Source organism: Drosophila navojoa, chromosome 5, assembly GCF_054131105.1.
Source record: "Drosophila navojoa isolate 15081-1374.11 chromosome 5, UAZ_NAV_1.0, whole genome shotgun sequence".
NCBI classification, from domain to species: Eukaryota; Metazoa; Arthropoda; class Insecta; order Diptera; family Drosophilidae; genus Drosophila; species Drosophila navojoa.
The window spans coordinates 20,611,374-20,633,544 of record NC_142893.1 but is presented as its reverse complement, the minus strand read 5'-3'; the positions used below and the strand labels follow the sequence as shown (position 1 = coordinate 20,633,544).

General features: G+C 37.3%; 1 protein-coding gene across 23 annotated transcripts in view; it reads left to right on the top strand.

Moving 5' to 3' along the window:
• The window catches only part of sm (heterogeneous nuclear ribonucleoprotein L), a 196,375-nt gene that overhangs the window by 121,893 nt on the left and 52,311 nt on the right, over positions 1-22,171 (top strand). For 8 of the 23 annotated variants that reach the window (XM_089260663.1, XM_089260661.1, XM_089260662.1 and 5 more), the window contains 3 exons: positions 2,886-3,068; positions 3,142-3,220; positions 16,832-16,882. In XM_089260663.1, coding sequence (XP_089116789.1) covers positions 2,886-3,068; positions 3,142-3,220; positions 16,832-16,882 — 313 coding nt within the window. Of the gene's footprint in view, positions 1-2,885; positions 3,069-3,141; positions 3,221-14,351; positions 14,687-16,831; positions 16,904-22,171 lie in introns of those variants that run through there. The other 15 variants (XM_018105846.3, XM_030382248.2, XM_018105851.3 and 12 more) reach the window with 6 other exon arrangements.

Genomic DNA, 22,171 nt, shown 5'->3' with positions numbered 1-22,171 from the left:
AATGAATGAATGAATGGATGGCGCGTGCTGCTTTCTGATATGCTAAAAGCTGAAAGGCTGACCGTCTCAAGTTGTGTATGTATTGTCCTAGTGGACAAATGCGTGATTATGTTATCATGGCAGTCAACGTCAGTTTTGTAGTTTGAGTGTATGTACCGCACTCTCATTGTTCTCTGGTAATTGGATAGGATTAAATATGACTCAAGTGTAGTCACAGTTGTGTATGTGTGTGTGTGCGAGTCTGCCCAGATACGCTAATTAATGCAAAGCAATTTTCCAGTGCCATGGCAAACACTTCAAAAGCCAGTGAAGCCAAAGAAGATTTGAAAACCAAGCAGTCGAGCATTGCATTAATTTCTAATACATACAAAAGGGAGAGAGAGTGAGAGAGAGAGAGGGGATAGCGAGCAGAGGCTAAGCATAATAATTGATTAGTTTATTCATAAATTGACTTTAAAATTTGTCTGTTTCCATCAATAACTTGTTTATGCTGTGAGATTTCGTGCTAGCCAACTGCTACCAGGCAATGCAACAAATTAAAAGTAATCCCTGCTAACGGGCAGAAACCGCCCTAAGGCCTGCCTTTTAATCTTCATTTTGTGCTAAGCCAACCACACGCCAAGAAAAAACGAAAAGCATAAAGCAAATTCTTTAGGCTGGCTCTTATAAGCCACTTAATCAAGCCTCCGCTCGCAACGCCCAGCCATTCTTTGTGCTGTCAATTACTGCCGGCCCCACCCCAAATCGTCCTCTTCGTGCTGTTGATTGGAAAATCTGTGCAAACATTTTCAACAAGAGCGCCAAATTTGTTGTGCCCGACTTATCGATGAATTTCATGAATAACAAAATATATTTAGCCCCAGCGCTCTCGACAAGATTTATGCGCCGCCTGAAAGACAATGAGAGAGTGAATCCACTTCTGGCCCCCATTCCCTCAGCAGGAAAACTTCTGCAAATTGAACATTTAACCCATTATGGGGAGAAACATCCTGGTCGCCTTGTGAATATTTTGTGCTCTTAAATGAATAAATAGGCACGCAGCGAAATGAGACGAAGACGAACATTTTCCAGCTTAAATTTAGCATAAATTTCCATGCCAAGAGCAACTCATTATAATTTGCCATCAATTCAGGAATACATATACATATAAATTATGATATATATGTATATACGTAGGCATAAATATATATTTATAGTATTAGGTCTTAAGACACGTCGCACTGCCTGGCGGCTGCTTGGAAAACTCATTAACGTAATTTTCGAAAATTTATAAATGTTAATTGGAAAATGTACTTTCGGCTGTGCTCTGTCTGAAAATTCTTTCGCACTTGGCCCTAGACAATAACTGCTTATTAAATTATGCTAATGAGTTTTACCAACGCCAACTGTCAGTGAAAATGCCAACAATTTTTCGGGTCTAGGCTGGCGGGCCGGCCGAGGCAGGCGAACTGTAAGCCAACCAAACGAAAAATTCCAATTAACGGGCCAAAAAAGAAAAGCACGCAACAAAGCAGTTAACTACAGATGCCAGAGAACTTTAAATGTGCTCCTATTATTTATTTTTATTTATCATAAAATGGGAAAAGCAAAAGCGGATGAAGATTAAATATTCTTGAAAATTAATTTACCGGGCTCAACAATACGATGAAAAGTTTTCGACAATATTTTCCGCTCAATGTTTTGTTTTTGCATTTATTCTGTGTGGCATTTGTGAAGCTATAAAATGAAAATTTTAGTTGCAGCACAGCTTGTTAACAAGATTTAATTCAGTTGAAATATTTACAAATATAAATAAATATATGAAATTTTATATGTGAGATATCAAATTGAATATACAATTTTATCATAGCTTATAGAATATATAAATATGTATAATATATACTTATATATATATGAGCATACCTTTAGTTCTTAGTTCTGCATGGAGGACATTACGAGTGGAATTTGCTCGCTAAATATTCTAAGATCACAATTAATTAGCGTTTAAATACTGCAGCTCCTCTTATATCGATAGGCTAACGTATTAACATCTCATCGGAGCGAGCAGCAACACATATTTGTCGCTTGCTGGTGCCTAAAATAAATCGTGAAATATAAATATGAACCAAATAATATATAAAAGATAAATTTTTGACTATCTATGTTGCCCTTACAATTTTAGTTACACTGCAAAAAGAAACTAAGAAATATTTGTAAAGGAAACAGCTGCAGCTGCTTTGACTGTCTTCACTGTGCCGATCCATAACAAAACACTTATATCTTGATTCAGCTTTAATGAATGCTTCGTTATATAAATTGCTTTAGCTCCGAAACAATCAAAAAGAGATTAGCTTATAAAACGCCCAAGGCAAAATTCCTTTAAATCTCAAAAGCTGTGTGTTTTCCTGCATAGCAAATTAGCATTTGTGAACCGTTTCGGAATGCCGTGTTATTTGCAGCTCGACTGAGAATTGTTTCTACTGAAATGTCAGTCAGACTGTATATGTGAATGTGTGTGTGTGTGTGTGTATGGTAGTGACTGCAGCCATTTTTTGCAGTTGTCATTTCTGTTGCTGTTGCTGCTGTTGTTGCTTTTGTGTCTGCTGCATGGTGCTCGTTTATTAATTAGTCAGAGGACAGTGGGGGAGGTTGCCGCGGGGGGTTGGGGCAGAAAACTCGTTGGCAGCTTTTTGGCCTGTTTTTGCTTTGTTTGGTTCTCTTTTTTCTGAGTTTTCCATTTTTTGCGGTCGGGTTGTATGGCCGGCCTGCATATGACAGACAGTTGGGCTGCCAGCGGCAGCGACAGCGGCAGAGGCTTTCAATTTGATGTTAACTCTCGACTGGCTTCAATCTCAATTTTAATTTCGTTTGGTTTCTCTGTCTCACTCTCGTTTTGTCTCTTGCAGGATGTCTTGCATAAAATTTGCAATCCACATGGCCAAGTGCTGCGCATTGTCATCTTCAAAAAGAACGGCGTTCAGGCCATGGTTGAATTTGATAGCCTCGATGCGGCTACACGTGCACGCGAGAATCTCAATGGAGCCGACATCTATGCCGGATGCTGCACTCTTAAAATTGATTTTGCCAAGGTGAGTTCCCCAAATGATCCAATCATATTTCTATAGTTGTATATACTTAATCAAAATGTGTCCATTTTTATAGCCGGAGAAATTGAATGTTTATAAGAATGAGACAGACACCAGCTGGGACTACACCCTGAGCACAGGTGAGATTCAACCAAGTGCGTTCACATTTTTTACTACTATTTCTTACTAGTCTATAAGCGTACCTATGCACCTCACAGAGAATACTTTATATATATAATTACATATAATATATATCTATATATCATGATTACACTAAACAACATTTCGCATATTCTCATAATTCACACTGATTACACGCGCACACCCACTCTCTCACACACACATGAAGAGGAAGACACACACATACACACACTTGCTTTTTATTGCCCACATGTGGAGAGAGTTGCGTAAATATATATGCATTATATATCATCATATATGTATATATACATAACTCTGTTTGGTCAATTAGTTGGCTAAGTCTTGTTCATATTTTTTTTTTTTTTTTTTTTAATTAACTTTTAGGTGAAATGTAAAACTTTTGTAAACATTTTCAATTGCCAAACACATTCACAACATTTTTATTTACATTAAAATTTATTTGGCAATTAAACTTTGGCACTCGAGTGTTGAAATTTATAAATAACATATCAAAATGTCGAGAGCGACGAGGCGTCCACGTAATTTGATTACGATTTGCACAATGAATGTATTAATAGATCAGGCTTTGCAATTTAATTAAATCTATTTAATTTTTTGTTATATAAATATTTAAATTTGACACGAGCTGTAAAATATTCAATAAATATTAAAATTCATTTATTGTAATTGATTTATTATATTCTTTTGTTATATGTATATTTTTCTATTTTTTTTATTTATTTTTTTTTTCATTGTTTTTGTATATTTTTAAATATTTTTTGCATCAATATTTAATAATTTGCCAACGTTTCGCATACGAAATATATGTGCTCCCGTCCTAAAGCTGTGCCACCTGGCGTATGCTTAATGTTTAACTAAACATTTTTCGCACTTTACCCTGCGAGCGCTTGAAATATGAAACCCATACACAGCATGCGTTACGTCACGTATACGCAATATTCATGTGAAATTTAATTTGAAAAACTTTGCTCTCTCGAATCTGTTGAACTGATTTTTCGCCTTACCTGTCGTATGCTTGATGTATCAAACAATAAACTATCTCACACACACACATCCACATACAGAGAATTCTAAGAAACTGCGTACCCTTATCACGGGCGCTCTTGACGTATACGTAATGTGAATAGGAGCATGGTTTACCTGACGTATGCTTGATATGTTTGGATAATATTGCAAAGTTGCTGCAGTCCTTTGTGTCTGCCAGAGAATTTATTTCTTGTTTTCTTTTAATAGTCTAGATAGACACAATATTTTCTTTACGCATTTCATATTCTCTTGCCTGCCCTTAGGGTTTCGTCTGCGTTTGTTGATCTCTTTAACGGGCGAGCTTTAAACCTTTTTGACTGCCCTAGCGCCTGTCACACAGGTCATGCAAAATGCGCCGTGTCGCAGCTCTAATTTCCACAGCCGAGAGCTTCTAGCGCACAACAACATCAAACATTAATGCTACTCAAGAGCGCACGAGCCTCGTCAAAGTTAGCAAAGCAACAGGAATAGCAACAGCCAACGCCCAACGCCCTAGCCATAATATTGGCCACATCAAATGAGAGCTACAGCAGCAGCAGCAGCACCTGGCACCTGGCACCTGGCACCAGTACCTCTTGGCACCTCCGTCCTGCCCACCTTTTCCGCTCCCGTCGCCCACATTCAACGCGCTGCGGCACATGTCTCGCTTTATGACAGTCGACAAAGTTGCGCGCGTTAAATGCCATTTTTAATTTTTATATTTCACTTTGAATAAAAATGAAATTAAACGTTCGTTGTTGCTGTTGTTGTTGCTTGCCGGCCTGTTGTCTGTGTGTTGTCGCAGACAGCGAGGCGGCAACGTTGTCGTGCAATTTGCCCGAACTTCAAAAGGCCGACAAACTGCAGAAAATCTGCCATTCGCGCGACATACAGCACTTCCCAGCCATGCAGCTCCCCGCTTCCTGCTGCTGCTGCTGCTGCTGCAGCATTGCAAATGTCAACAGCAGCAACAACAACAACAACATCAACATCCACTGGCTGGAATGGCCAAAGCCACAATAACTCAGACGATGCCGCCACACTGAGTGTGCCCACTGTCATATTTTGCTACTTTTTGTTGCTGGACAAACTTTTTTCAGTTTGTTGGTTTTTTGTTTTTGTTCTTTTTGGGTTGTGGCATGTGCCTTGCATTCAGCTATTTGTTGCTGCCTGTCGTTGCTCTTCCTCTTCTGGTTGTTTGCACTGCATTTGCATGCCGCGTCAGCAGCAGGTGGAGGTGTGCGTGCCTCTGGTGTCTGTTGCATTGCACTTAGGCCTGCCCAGTGCAGGCGTCCAGCGTCGCCCACATCGCTCGCTCAGTTTGCTTTTGCCAAGTCCAGTTGCCATCAATGAATGCCAAAATGAATGAACTTGGCGGCAGTCGTACGACCAGCCAGCAGCATCTGGTACCACATTATGTGGGCGTGTAAATTAGAGCCGGACACAGGCACAGATAGGAGAGAGACAGAGATAGAGAGAGAGAAAGAGTGGGCATCTCACATAATGAACATGCCACAATGATATGTGGCCAGAGGCGCATGGCGCCACATCTCTGTTTAACTTCTCTCCTCCTGCTCATTGTCCGTGTGTGTGGCTGTGAATGTTGTTTGATGCTGCTGCGCTTCTCCCCTTCATTGGCAATTTGTAATGGATAGTTTCATTCAAGTGCATTGCATAGCGCTGTCGGTTTATCTTTGAGATTTATTTGATACGTATTGGATTTACAATACGAAAAGCTTTTCATTATTGTTTGAGTTATTTAAGGTACTTGAGCAAAGTCATATTTCAGCTCTAATTAGCATTGCATTTTGTGAGAGTTTTACTAATGAGGAATCCTTAAAGTAAATATTTGATTTACTTTAGTACAAATTGCTTTATCTCTAGACAAAATACAATAAAATTTAAATACGAAAATGAATAAAAATAATTCATTCTATTATTCATAGTTGAATTAAATAATAAATAGTAACAGATCTGAAAAAAATACATAATTAAAAAATCTATATAAGCAATGCTTAAAATATATTGAATTCTATACGATAATTAAAATTAGGCTAGATTTTTTTTACTGCCTACGAATTTACACAACTTCAAGGTCTAAGAATTTCATTTCTTGGCTCCACTTAAATATTTATATCAAACACAAGTTTGGCTGTCATGTTCAACCATAACCATTTGTTCTGCATTTGTAATTAGTTTCATGCAAGTTTTTTTTGTCTATTAAAAACTTTGCTTTAATTTTTAATTAGACATTTTCTAAGTATCAAAAACAAAATTTATGGCTTAAGGCTTCGCCTTAAAAAAGTTTATGGAAGAAAAAAAAATAAAATTGATAAATATTTTATATATTTAAAAAAACTTGTAGTTGTAACAGGATGTCGAAGTTTACTTAAATTTTAATATAATTATCTACGATTAGCTTCAATATCCAAGAACTGGCTTTCTTACCGCAAATTAAATATTCATAAAAAAGAAATAGCTTTGGCTGTCACGTTTAACAATTATTCGTTATGCATTTACAATCAGCTGCATTAGCTAATCTATATTTATATAGTAAAAAATTCGCTTTAATTTGCTTGAATTATGCAGGAGACTTAAGAGAGACCGCCGGCTTCGGAGGCGGCTGTTGTCCATTCATTTGCTAATAGAATGCAAATCAATAGCAATTTCTGCTCCAAGTGAGCTTTCGCTTGCAGCTTGACGTTTAATGTAAAGCAGCAACAGAAGTAGCAGCAGCGGCGCCCCCCACTGACCTTCGACCTTATATGACAGGCATTATAAACTGGTCTGCGCTGGGTCTGGCCAATCAATAGAATTCATTAAAAATGCTGCTGCTGCTGCTGCTGGTGGTGACAGGGGGCACGCCCACAGCTGACGCACAGCCATAAATTGTGCATGACTGGCAACAATAATAGCAATGAAAGCAGGCAACAACAGAATAGAAGCTATTTAGCTTCTAGGACGAGACAAAACAAAGGCGATAACAAGTTAAATATCAAGTGAAAAATGCAAACAAAAACATTTGCACAGGTCACAGGGCCTACGCGAAGATGGAGCAGAGAGTGCCTACTGCAATCGATTTAGAGGACGTACTAAAGTTGCCTTTAAACACCGTTTACTGTAGTTAGCCCAAAAAAACAAAAATCTAACCTCAAAAGCAAACAGCCCCAGAAACTAACCGCAACTAAAAATATATATATGCTAACTTTATAAACTCTAGTGTAAAAAAAAAGACGAAAAAAAACACAAAACAAATAGAATTTGTGTAGTATTTGCATTTGCCAAGCGTCAGGGTCGCCTCTGGCTAACCAAGCTGACAGAAGACAGGCAAATATATATATATATATGCTGAGGGTTGACTTTCGCGAGGGAGCTTTTTCGCCTGCATATTTACGAGTGGCTTGTGTCTGCACAGCGAGTCACTTCACGTGCAATTTTATCTATGCGCGCGGTTGGCGTTTTGTTAATTTTCCACTCATTTTCCATGGCATCCTAGTTGCGGTTTTCACCCCGTCGGTCCGCCCTTTGGCTGCTTCCGCTTCCGCTCTGCACTCTGACTTATACTTGTGTTTTCTTTGCTTTTTTGAATTTCTTTCTATTTAGATAGATTCTTATGCTCATCGCATTTGGGGCATGCTTCGTGCTGTCACGCGATGTGTTCTTACGTTGTGCTTCTTTGTGGGCGAACAGTTCGCTCTTTATTTGACAGCAAATTGTTTTTTTTTTTAAGTCGCTGAGTTGCTTGAGCTCCGTTTTATTTTTCCCCTTACTACCGCTGTTAGCCAAGGACGTTCGATTTTTAGTAGCGCTTGACAAACCGACGACTACGTGCAGCTAGTTCACGAATACGTAATGTGTAGTTACGTATACGTAATGCAGTTTTGCACTCTGCTCTCCAAGTGACAGTTGCAATTGGACTCCAAGTTAGCTGCGCTTCTGGCTTATTATAGAGACACGATTAGTGCGAGACGAACGAGACTTCAAATTGGACTTTCCTTAGCTGGAATTGCTATATATATAGTGGCTAGGAATTGTTTTTAGCAGCTGAAGCAGAAGTTTAGTGATAAATTTGTTTGCATGTCAGCTGCAAAGTAGGGCTTCTATATAAGTCCTTAGGCAAACTTTGTCAGCGCTTAAATTCGTGATAGCAACATTTGTTTGTTTCGCTCTGTTGTCGTTAAATTTTGCCCGCATATCCATAACTTAATTATATTTATATTTTATATGCATATACTTATAATACATTGGGGGCCCACCACCCAACCACCGAGCAGCAACCCCAGCCCCTATTGTTATGCGATCAATCACTTTAATACAAATATGGCCACAGTAAACATTTAGTCCGGAAAACTCATAACAGCTGACACATGCGCCATTTTCTGCTGCTATTATCGTATCAGCTAACAAAAGCAAACCAGAAAAAAAGAAACGAAATACAAACAACAAAACAGAAAAATATAACTGAATGCCATCCCCCAAAAACTATGCTATAATTAACCACAAAAACTGGCAGCGGCGACCTCAGCGCCCTTTGCCTTCGGTGTTTTGTACGAGACCACAACACAGAGAAAAACCTGCATTGTAATGGATGTCATTATTTATTTATGAATGCATGACAATAACAATAACAATGTGGCGTAATAAAGCAGCCTAGACTGGGCGTGATAATGTACGAGCAACAGATACCCTGTAAAATATAAATATGTTTTCTATACTATATGACTGTAGCCAGAGAGCAGCTCAAGCTGTTGCTGTCTTTCACTCGCTCCCTCTCTCTCTCTCTCTCTCTACATACCCTCTGTCTGCCCTTAGTTACAGGGTATATTAGTTACCACAAAGACACGATATATGTAGCTACAAAAATTACAGTAAAAAAATTGCCAACACATAAAAATAACAATCAAAATACCAAAAGTCATCAAAAACAGAAACAGAAAAAGCGAAAAAAGAAAGAGAAATGCCAGCACGAAACACATTTAAAAGTCGCATAACAGAACAATTTGAATACTGAGAGGCGCGGAGAGGGCAGCTGACATAAAACATGACAAAACTACTTTACGTTTATGATTAAATCATGCCTGACGGAAAGCCCGGGCTGGAATGCAAAAGGTGTTCTCAGTTTTATGATGTGACTAGCAGGCGATGGCACACACAACTATCGAATTAAATGAGCATAAATAATTCATATGGGACAACACACACACACACACACACACAGGCATGGCCATGTATGCAAATGACAATGACAACCCTAATGCGTTGCGTTGGCAACTCTGTCTGTGTGAGTTAGGTTATGTGAGTGTGTATGTGTATGTGTTTGAGCGCCTGTGATTTCAATTATTACGCAAAGCATTCAACTGAAGGGATGTCTGTAATGTGAGGCCGTGCTGATACCCTGTAATGCGTTAAGTGGGGTGATATAGGCTGAAAAAGAAACTCTACATAATACATGTTTTTCATATGAATTTTTCTCCACTCCATTCAGCATTGATCAAACTTGTCAAGCTACTCGAGTCACAGCTATTTGTATGTCCTCCCGTTACTGGGTATCTTCTTGGCGCTGCACTCCTTGAGTTCAGCCAGCGCCACTTGTTATTTATTTAAATTGGAATCGAAGCATGGTGGTAAAAAGGAAAAAGAAACATGTTCGTTATTTCATCTGGCCCGACTGGCTGCTTATCCTAAATCAACATTTGTTTGCCCGATCCGTTGCCATAGTCATGGCCATGTCCATGTCCTGCAGTGCTTCAGCCACGCGCCTCTCGCCCAGCATGGCAGATATTCCCAATGCTCTTCACTGTTTCTTAGGCACTTTATTTTTATGACACGACAATTTCTGGGTGTAAGTGTATGTGGATGTGGGCGTATGTTGGTGTGAGTGTGTAACAGTCCTTCAGCCTGGCTGGTTGCTGATTATTTTCGTTTTATCTAGAGCCTTGCGCTATTTTGGATCCTCAATTTGTTTTTAGTGGCACATTTGCCCAGCCATATGCTGACTCCCACTTCCACTCATTCCCAACCACCCCCACCCGCACGCCCCCACACTCCTTGCCATCATATAATGCAACGTAATTATAACGGTTTATTTTTCAGCGTAGCTTAGTTTATGTCAAGCGGCAAACTTCGTGTAATCAGTGTGAATAATTTGCTTTTATGCCCTCTCAGATATGGGCATTTTATTTGCTTTCGGCCATAATGGGGGGTGGGGCCAGCCGAAGCCAACCAAACCCTTCGTGCGGCCAGCTCACAACATGTTCGCCATGATATTTTGTCTGGTATAATTGTTGCGGACTGGCTTTTCATATGGCCCCCGCGTAGGCGTCAACTTTAGCATTTAGATCCAATTAAATTGGTTTTTATGACCATCCCTTTACCCCCATATAATATCAGATTTGCTGTTCGTGGGTATGTGTGTGTGTGTGTGAGTGCGGGAAGCAACTTTTTGGCTCTGGGAATGACACTTTAGTGCCCAGTGAATACATTTGGGGACACACGTTCGTCCTCCGTCGTTGGCTCGTCGGCCGGCCATCGTCTAATCTGGTTACACGCTTTTTGTTTTACCCAAACCTAATGTGGCGCATCAAAAGTGCTGTCAGCTCTTGAGGTTGTCACCCATCATTAGGCTAAATTGAACAGATGGCTGGATTTGAAATCAGCGATGCAAATATTCAAATGTTTATCTTAAAAGTTTTATTGATTGATAGCACAAGTTTCCATTTAGTAAAAACTTAGAATTCATCTCCACTGAGTTGGATTATCTAATGAAGATTGATTAAAACATTTGTTAGCAAGTACTTGGCATAAGTTTAGTCAGTTGGCATATTTATTTTGACAGTATTCAATCAAAATGTTGATTGGCTAATTGCTCAGTACAATCCTTATATGAAAAGGTAGCTGAATAATCTTAGTTAGCTCTGATTTTAGCCACAATACATCATGATTGATTGAATGAAAATAAGTGGAATCGATAATATATCGAATATCAGATTGATGAGTGAGAAAACTCAGAGATCTATCCAAAATGATTGAATGATCGATTGATTGAAGGGTCTTAGCAACCTGTTCCCATTCAATTCTTTTGGAATTGTTTTTGGATTTTTTTTTTGTAAATAAAAGGATGATAAACTCAATAGCCAACAATCTTTTAATCAACTGATTGATTGATTGTGCAAAAATACATATTAAACCTCCAACACTTGTATGATAAACTCTTATACAATACAAATCGATGCTGATTGCGATCTATTTCTTTGGCTTGATCTATTTTGTGTTTCTACCGGCTTTACTAACCAAACTCTGCCCTATCCAGCCACACACACTCATCACACAGAATCATTTCGTTACACACACACATACACACACAGCTTTATACAAGAACCACACAAAAAAACAAACAGTGATTTTCTAGCTATAAAATCTTTAAACTTAAGCTTAGTTTAGCTCTATATAAGCAAAATATACTCCTTACAAAACTTTGACAAAGAAACGTATCAATACTTTGATTTTTCTTCCAATTAAATGCATAAATATTTATTTTGTTTGTTCGATTTGTGCGAAAACAAGTTTCATATTTTATTCACATGGTAAATATATTTTATATAAATACATATAATATTAAACTATAATAAAAAGAAATCAAATATTAGTGAAAACAAATGCAAAAAGATGAAACTCCATTAAATGCAGCTACGACTACTTCAACGTTCAAATTTTTATCCTGTCGACACGAAAATTCTCTCTCTCTCTCTATCATTTAACAATAAGCACAAGCAGTTCAAGCCAGCAACAACAACAACAACAACAAAAACAACATGCAACACACAAAAACAACAACAACACAGCGCCTACTAAAACCAACAACAACAACAAATACAATTAACCCGAAATAAAACTCTTTCGAGAATAAAACTGAAAATTCAAAAAAAGAAAAACGAGAAAACCTAAAGAAATCTCTTCACTTGCTACTACTAAAAATTATTGAACACACTGTATTATATTACAAAAAACAACAACAACAGATACAAAGCAACATTTTGTATTATATGACAAAGTACCACAACATCAACAACAACAACAACATCAAGCCAGCAACAACAACAAGCAACAGCGCAAAAAAAATAGAATTTTTATAAGCAAACGCAGCAGCAAATCGAGTGCAGCAAACCACAAGAACAACTACAACAACAACAACAAAATTCAGTCCAATCTTAAACAACAACAACAACAACAAGTACAACAATAACAACAACCAGCTTTTTGCTCGCACTGTACAAAAAAAAATTGATATATATTCAATTTAAAAAGAAAATCTACGCGCCAAAACTCAAACTTTACTAACTAATTTATATTGCTAATTATTTATGATTTTTGTTTGTATATTCATGATTTTATTTGATTTTATATTTCTTTTATTTTTACGCCAGTGTTTTTAAAGGTAATAACAACAATAACAACAACAACTACTACAACAACAACAACAACAACAACAACAACAACAACAGTTACTATCACAATAATAATCTAAAGAAAGAAATAATAAAAACAGCACACGGATCCAAAACCCAAACCTCGATTTATCTAGCATATATAACAATCAAAATGCGTTGCCATAGCTCGCACCCAGCCCCCGCCCCCTGCCCCTACTAAAGCCTGCCCGCCTGCCTGAACAAACAACAAACGCCCAAACCAATCGCCCGCCCGCCTGCCTGTCTGCTATCCAACAAAACTTAACTTACTTCTTTACCTTAACCCCGAAAGCAACAGAAAATGCAGAAATACTAAAAATACTATTAAAAGAAAAATACTAATACTACTATTGTTCTGTTTGTTGTGAGTGTGTGTGTGTGTAGAAGTTTCAGAACAGAAAGAAACCCAAAGCAAAAACAAAAATAATTTAAGTATATATTCCAACAACAACAACTACAATTACTACTATTACTACTACTACTACTACTACTACTACTACTCCAACTACTACAACAACAGCTACAACAACAACAGTTATGCAACTAAAAAATCAAATATATGAATGCACCAAAACTTAAGCAAAAGTACAACAAAATATTTATATATATTCAATTTTATGCAATCTATACAAAAATTCAAAAACCAACCACGAATTATGCAAGCATAGTATATGTATATATGTATATATAGAGCTATATGCCTATATATGTATATGTATGTATGAAAACTCTATATCTGGGCAGGACTAAGCATCACAACAACAACAACAAAACGCAAAAAACTCGCAGACAAAATACAAAATAAAAATAAAAATAAAATAAATAAGATCAAATAATAATAATAATAATGTTGCAAGCAATCAGTATATGTCTACTCACTACAGTCTCTATATAGTATCTCTTTCTTTCTCTCTCTCTCTTTCTCACAATCACAAAAAAAATACCCAATACCCAACACTATTCTACTATCTATCTCTATCTCGCTTGTGTTTGTCTGTGTGCAGGGATGCATGGCACGGGCAGCGACGCAGCAGATGCAGCAGCCGCAGCAGCGCTAAAATTGTTGTTGTTGATGGACAAGATCAAACATCATGATATAATACAGATGATCTGAATGATGTTAATGATGATCGTGATGATCGTGTGAGATGTTGACAGCGCGGGATCGGATTGTGGATACGCACATGGATAATAAAATAACGACTGCGAGAGCTACTACAACAGCGACTATTGCCAGTAGAGCTAATGCGACGACAGCTGCTGCTACAGTCCCGATTCGCTAGTCGCTATAGAGCGTACAATTTGAACAGATCCTTGAAATGTTTGGGGCGTTGTTTGTACGCTGACAAGTTTTTGAATTTTTTGCATAAAACTGAGATAAATGAGATAACTGAATCGATTTATCGATCTACTTATCGTTATCGGAAGAAAAATGTTGCCAATTGTGGTTGTTGCTGTGCCTGATGTTGCAAATCCCACGAGTCGAAGCTAACTGAGAGAATAATAAAAATGAGATCATAAAATATAAAATTATAATGAAATAATAATTGAAATATAATTTAGTTTTGGAATTATTTACCCATATAAATATAGATTTATATATACATATATATGTATAACTTATATATATTATATAATTTTTGTTCTGTATTTCATGCCATGAACCACAAATTTTCCAAGCTTCAAACTTTATTTAATTTATCAAAAGTTAACAAAAAATCAAAACATTTACCATTGGGATCTGTTCAAAGTTATGTAACTATATAGCTCTATATGATCGAATTTTTGGGGCGTGTAGAGAAGTTGTATGTACCGTTGGCCCATTGGTTTTCGTCGATCGACAAAGTAGTTTCTGACGGTTCACAAAAAGAAAAATATTTTATCGATATATGTATAAATATATAAATTGTGCACCGTTCTTTGGAGAGAGACCGCGACGTCGACTAACGTTGCGTATTATCACACACACACACAGCTACTGTGACGGAGGTGAGTCAGTTGAAGCACTCTATACTAAATATAACTACCTACCAAATACCAATTATCATAGCTTGTAAGTGCAAAATCAACGTAAGATAGCCCCTAACCACTGAAGCGCGTAGAGCAGCACCTAAAATTACTTTATGGAACTTTACAAAAGTGGATTTAAGGAAATATAATAATCACAGATCTCCAAAACTTTTCTTTATGGATAATAACTCGGAATAAAAATTTAAGAGAAATGCAAAGTATCTTTAAATATTTTGTTATTGAAGTAGTCCCTGAACTTAAGTAGTAAACACTAAATTGCATCCATCATTTTTTATTCTATAAATTTGAAAAAGCAGCGAACCTGATCAAATGTATTTCAAGATCTTAACTTATTTACCCTTGAACTATTCTAGTAAATTTAAATATTTAGCTTAAATTTGAGAGATGAAACTCAATTGATTATCAACCAGAATATATATGAATATATTCCTAATTCTTAGGTAATAATTTATCGTCTAAAAATTTCCCTTTATATATGATATTTACATTGAGGATAAGTTCTATATCTTAGCCATATTCCATGATCGATTGCATAATCTGAAAAATTCTTTAACGATTTTCATTTTTTCGCGGCGTAGACAATCGATTTCTGTTCACTTTGTGGTTCATGGTTAGATTACATTATTTGAGATCTTTTTCAGTAAAGTCAGCTTTTATCGATATCCATAAATCTTTAATATGTTTACTCCGCTGTCAGCGCAATTGTCGCCTTAAAAGTCGTTTATATTCGTACTCAATGCAAGACATTAGCCCACTTAGCCATAAAAGTCGATTTCAGTAAAAACACAAAATAATTGCACATGAAAATTAAGTTTATCTATTTGTTGTTTGCATTTGTAGAACAGGTTCTCATTTTGGACCCGGCCAAAACGAGCTACAGAAAAATTTCAAGCAACACAAAAATAAAAACACGAAAAATAGAAGCAAATGACAAAAATTGGGGTCGCAGTCGCGATTTTGTTGGTCAGGTGGCCCTGAAAGTCAGGTGTGTGGAGCGTGTGAGCGTAGTTGGAAAATCGAAGGCGAATGTTGCAGCAGCTGCGGTTCAATAAATGGTCGATAGATGTCGCCTTGTTTCCCTTGTTTATCTAATTGCCATCCTTGAACTTTGCTCATCCATTTGATTGACATTCATGTTGTCGTTGATTTAGCTAATAAACCGCTAAACTATTGTCTGCGACTCGCATAATTTCGCTAAATATGTGTTGGCTGTCATAAATTATTGTTATATAAGCATTTGTGCCGCATTTCAAATTCAACGTGACGCGTTGCCCACAATTTGTTGATGCTGTTGTTGCTATGGTTATTGATGTTGTTGTTGTGTACTGACCTGCCCCAAAAAGAAACTCAAATGAAATTAGCTGCCTACACGTTGTGTCAAGTTCTTCTACATATATATTTATACAGTATATATCTCTTTCTTTTTATCTGTTTCTTTATTATGAAAAAATATAAGAGCAAGAAAGAGCGAAAACTGATTCATTGACATGCAAAAAACAGTGAGTAACACAAAAGCAGCAGCTGAACCGGGCGAACGACCTGCCAGATTTGATATATATACATATATGTATATATTCATTGCAGACTTTCTCATGCACATGATCTGTTCAATCTCTCTCTCTCTCTTTAGCTGCCTGGGTGTATCTGTTGTGTCCCTCTCTCTCACTCCCTCTGCCAAACGGTTAAAGTGCAGCTGTTAAAATGCGTCGACTTGAATACGTGCTGAATATACATATGTTTTGTGATGTTATTCCCGGGTTGGAACTCGGAGCCCAGTTAACCTACATTTTGTTTGATATTTTTGTGTTTTATTAGCCATTGTTTCGTTTGTTTGTTACTCTACTCTTTTAACAGTTCAACCGAACAACAACAAACACACTCTCAAACAGTCTCTATTAGTTAGCTATTAGTGTAAAACAACAATAATATACAATGGCTCAGACACAGATACACCACAACAAAACTCTTTTCAACTCAACTCAAATCAACTACCAACAATGCAAATCCAACAACAAACAATTCCAACAACCAACAAATTCAACAAATTTGTGGAAACATTTATCACGCGCAAATTGTTTGCCATTTGCTCTTATCTCATTTCAGTTAAGGAGATTGGAAATGGTCGCTCACCATTACTGCAGGAGCCTCTTTACGGTACACGACCTCAGCCCTACAGTGAGTAGAAGGCGCCTATTCATTTGTAGTTTCTGTTTAGCTGACAAATGTTGTACCCTTCGTTTTTTTCATTTTCTTACATAACTTCCCAAAAAAGAAAAGAATAATGAATAAATTTGTATTCCCAATGCCTTCTCCCATTTATAAACCCATAAGCTGCATATGGTGTGTGAGGCTGTGTCAAATTTTATAATTTATTTGTGTTTCTAACCAGTTCGTTTTGGAATTTATTTGGTTATTTAGGCATTAGCATCGGTCATTGAGGTAGGTGAAGCCACATTTCATACTGTTGTTGATCGTTGCTGTTTTTAGTATGTGGTTAGGTGAGTCTAACCTGATTCTCTGTGCTGTAATTACTGGCAAAAAGTATTCAATTACTTGAGTAATTACAATCAACTTGGGAAATTCAAACTGAACTAATACTGTTCTAGTTGCTAGTTGTAATTATGCATTTAATTACAGCTTTAATTACCTATGTAATAGCTAAGTAGATACCAATTATTTGCGGCATGATTTTGAAAATTTTTCTACTAAACTGGAGTCGTCTAACAATGATGTTTAGGTCTACACATCTTCCGACTCTGTAGAAATCTATAACTTAAAGTAATTCAAATATTACAACTTCTTTCCTATATTAACAATTACTTAAGTAATTATGCCTGCTAATGGTAATTACTTTAGTATTTATGTCTTGTGCCTTGAATTTGTGCAACGATTTCTGGATTGTCCGTCGTCTTTTCCCTTAACTTTTGCTACTGACATTTATGTTCTGGGCTCTGCCCACATCTATTCTTGAAGTAGTTCACATGCCATTTGGCAAATTGTCTACATAAATTCATTAGTATGTCAAATACAGCGCACATTCCGTCTCTTGGAGTGAACTCTTCTCAGACTTTTTCTCTATTTCTTGCGTTTACCAGGTAAACTTTTCTAATTGTTGGCACTTGAGCGTGTCTTGCGCAAGGAGCCCTCATAAAATTGCAATCATTACATTTTGTATGAGCCTCCAGTTTGTGCTTCGAGGAAGTTTTCTTCTTCTTTGCCTGTGACATGAGCGCAATTAAAGGAAATTAAGAGCCAACAACAAATACTGTTAATTAACTGGGCCAAAAGTAAAACTAGAAATGTTGTAAATCAACATTGGCAGAGCATTCGACCAACTCAATTTGAGTGCAAGTCCTTCAAGCAGTTGCAAAATAATCAAACCACAGTCCACAGATAATCGAAGTGCACACGTTTTATAGAGGTCCTTAAACGTGACAATATACTCGGCGCTATGCGCTATGCTATGCTATGCTGTGGTGAAAGTGCTTTAGGGCAGCGGACGTTTGGCAAAGTTCAGATTTCATTCGCATTGCTCGAGTCTTTGGTATTTACCGATTGGCTTGTGACGACGAAAATTGTGTCAAACGCAAAGACCTGGCTAAAGGAAATGCCAAAGCCCCAAAGCAGAGGAAACACATTCCAGTTAGAGCAAGAGGCCGAGAGAGTGAGAGAGAGAGAAGCAAAGAGGAAGGAATAGTGTGGTCGGTGCCTTTAGAAAGAGCGTGCTTGATTGCTGGGAACATGTGTATTAATTTTCCCATTGAGTTTGCGGCCTGCCATAACACCGCCGCCCCACGCCCACTAATTTTCGTTTCAATGGGGTGGTAATCGATTTGCAGCAACAGCAGGAGCAGCAGGAGCAGCAGCTTTACGTGTGAAGCACAAAATTAATTGATTTTTTATGGGCCAAGCACTTCGAATTCAATTGCATTCGAGATGATTGTGAAATTTTGTGGCTTTCGTGTCATTGCGGTCAGTCCGAAAATGCCAAGCACAGCTTTCGAGACTGCTAAATGATCTATCATCAAGTTGATTAAATGAACTCGAAGCAGCTGTAAATTGCTAAATTACTAGATGCATAAGACTCTTCAAGGCCTTGGATAGCTTTGTTTTGATTGCAGAATCTTATAATGTAAAATCAATTTCTACTTTTACTTGATATTCCCGTCAATTTTAATTGCTTTCTTAACTTTCGCATAGATAAAACTTAATTAAAATTAAGTTTTAAATGGATTTAAGCTAGATTGAGCTATCAAGTCAATTGAAAGCTTAAAAATACTATAAAAATTGCTTGTAATTCCCAAAAGGTTAAAGTCAAACTTGTCTTAATAGTCTTTCAGAAGTTCTATTCTCACGCCACACTTTATGCGAGTTTCACTCATTTAATTAGCTTAAAGTTCTTAATATTCAGGAACTCGTTATTCCCCACGCCCATATTTATTAGCCCAGCTAATTGGACTATATATATATTGAACCTAACCGAAACGAAAACAAAAACAAAAATTCACTCGAAAGTTGAGCTGAGGTTCATTTGGCAAGGCCATGAGATAGAAAGAATAACCAGGCAGCGCCTCGAGGCCGCACCTAGTTACAACTTTTGCATTATCTAAAAATCGCAAAACTATAAACTAGGCAACCGCGCCACGCCCTCCGTTCGCCATCGGTCTCTTCCCGTTTCTGAAAACTTATGTAAGCTGCCTCAAGGCGCAACATGGTGTGGTGGGCTTTTGGCTCATAATTCCAAGTCGAGCATTTTCCTTAGCCTTGCTATTTTAATTTGTGCGTAAATAAAATTTTAAGCATTGCTTTGCTTTTGCATTAGCCAAGTGAAAAGTTTTTAGCCATGACTTGTTGTTGTTGCTGCTGCTGTTGCTGTTTGTGCTTTGGGGACAGGAGCAGCCGAGCAGCTCTTGATGTAAAAGATTAAGCAGAAATCCGTCTCTGACTGCCGCTCGGCTGCTGCTTTTAATTGCATTTGAGGCAAAAGTTGAAACCAAGTTCTGCTTTCAATTACTGATGAGACGGGGAAGGGGCCGGAACGGGGAATGCTTGTGGGTCATATCTATGGGTTAGTATCTGTATCTATATACGCTTTTGTAGTTGTATCTTGCATAGCAGCTCGCTCGCCCCTATGTCAAGTATTCGCTCTGCATATATCTCTCACTCCGTTTATTTGTTGTTGTTTGTTTCTTGTCTTCGCTTTGCTCTGCGGGGAATTGCGCAAAAGTTGGGGGGTTTTCTTCTTCTTCTTCTGTTTTTTTTTGCCTTGTTATTTCACTTGTTTTTCTTGATTTTCCGATAAAAGTTCTCGCAAGCAAATTTGCTTCAATGCTCGTTGTGTGTGATAATTGGCTGTAGCCACGCCCACTTTGACCATTGTATTTGATTTTGATGTCCAGGTCAAAAGTTTTCTCCTGTATTTATTTTTTCTGCTGTCGGCCTTAGCGTCAAATTCAATTGATTTTACTTTCCGAAGTTTTTGGCAAATTCCATTGAATACCTGCGGCTTCTTGTTGTTGCAGTTAGTTTAGCTACGCTTCAATTTTCTGTCTGGTTGGATTGCATGCTTTTGGCTTAAATGTTTGAGGTTTGCAATTTGGGTATAGTTTTTCCGGTTAACATATGTTTCTTTTTTTAGATGTATGTACTTTAATTGCTTATCGGGAAAAACAAATAATTAAATTGAATTTGTTGTAGCGAAAGTGTTGTGCAAACAAGATTTATTTAAAGCTTAAGAGGAAGAGAGAGAGAGAGAGAGAGAGAGGGAGAGAGTATGCTCAGCGGCTGACTGTGATTGAGCAAGCAAATGCCCAACAGATTTATCTTAATTAAACGAAAATCTAACGAAGTTTGCTAAACTAAAAGAGAATTTTGTTTTTTATATTTGTACTAAAATAAAGTTTTAATATTTATAGAGGAAATTTCTTAAAATATGATATGATTAAAATCTAAGGAGAAGTTTTATTATTAAACTTTTCACACCTTGCACTCGTTCAACACAGTTTTATAACTGTTTTGCACTGTTATATTTTCCTTGCTGCTTTCACGACTCGCTTTGGCTTTTCGCCTTGACTGACTATGCATATTTAATATTTTCTTAAGCTCCGCTTTTATTGCCTTGTTGCTGCAGCTAGCGCCCATGCTCACGCCCACACCCACGCCCACTCCCATGCCTAATCAAGAAAATAATAATATCAAGTTCGGGTCTCAGTTGCACTTATGACAATGCAATGCAGCCAAGTCAGATTGTGGCTGGGCATGGCAGATGCCTTCAGCCCGAGGATTTCACTCGTCAAATGGAATTCTTCGGGGAGCTTTGTTTGGCCCGACTGTGCTGCTTGGCCTAATAAGCATCCTTGGGGAAATTATGATGAGCAGAATTCAATTTCGTGTTTAATTTGGCAGTGAATCCGTTCCTTTGTGCACCCAGTGCTCAGAGTGCTCTGAGTGGTTGTGGCCACGTCTTCTAAAACTTGCTAGAGTTTTCTTTTATTTTGCTTGCATAAGTTGGTTTCCCTCTCTTTTTATTTTTTGGCAATTTTATTGCGGCTCTTTGTTTAGGCGAATGTTTTCTTATTCGCTTTTTGTTTTTCCTGTTTCAGTTCTTTGCATTTCTTCAAATAATTTCGCTCTTTTGCCACGGCTTCAAAATGCAAATCTGCTTTGCATTGGTTTTTCTTATATTCCCCTCCTGCTCTTCTTCTTCTTCGTTTTTTATTACTCAAATAAATTTCAATATAGTACTTATTATACGATGCTGCATTTGCTGGCTTTTTGGCCTCGCCGTTAACCACAATGAAAAGTATTTTTTAATTTAACCACAAAGTTTTCTTTATATAAAAATCATCTTCTTTTTGGTTGGTTCTTGTTATTGTTGGTGTTTTGTTGATTCTTGCAGATGAAATGCTAAAGTGATTCTTATTAAAAGTTTCACATTTTGTTTAAATTTTTGTTTTTTTATTAAAAAAAAGTTTCCTTTTTAATCTGCTTGCTGTTGCTTTACATTTTGCGGTTTCACTTTGCAAAAGCTTAATTAAATTTAAATTGTTGTTGTTTTTTGCGGCATCCCATTACTTATATATATTATATATTTTTTCGCATTTAATATGCGAAAAGTTGGCCAGAAGTTAATTAGACTGCATTAAAATGCAGAGTGAAAGAGAATATATATATTCGCTTTCTCTGGAATTTGTTCTTTTGGCTCCGCATAGTGTGCTACGTACAAAGTGAATAATACTTTGCCGCTTTGGGCCCAGTTGGTTGGCCTCCAACGCAATTTCAATTGCAATTCATTAACATTAACATATTTATGGCCTGTGTCGACGCTTGGGCTTTGTTTGCTGCGTGCCTAATCAAAAATGCCAAGCAATTGTTGCCTCTGCTCGCCCTCTATCACTCTCTTTCTCCCTTTCTCTCTCTTTCTCTGTATCTCTCGTCCAGCAG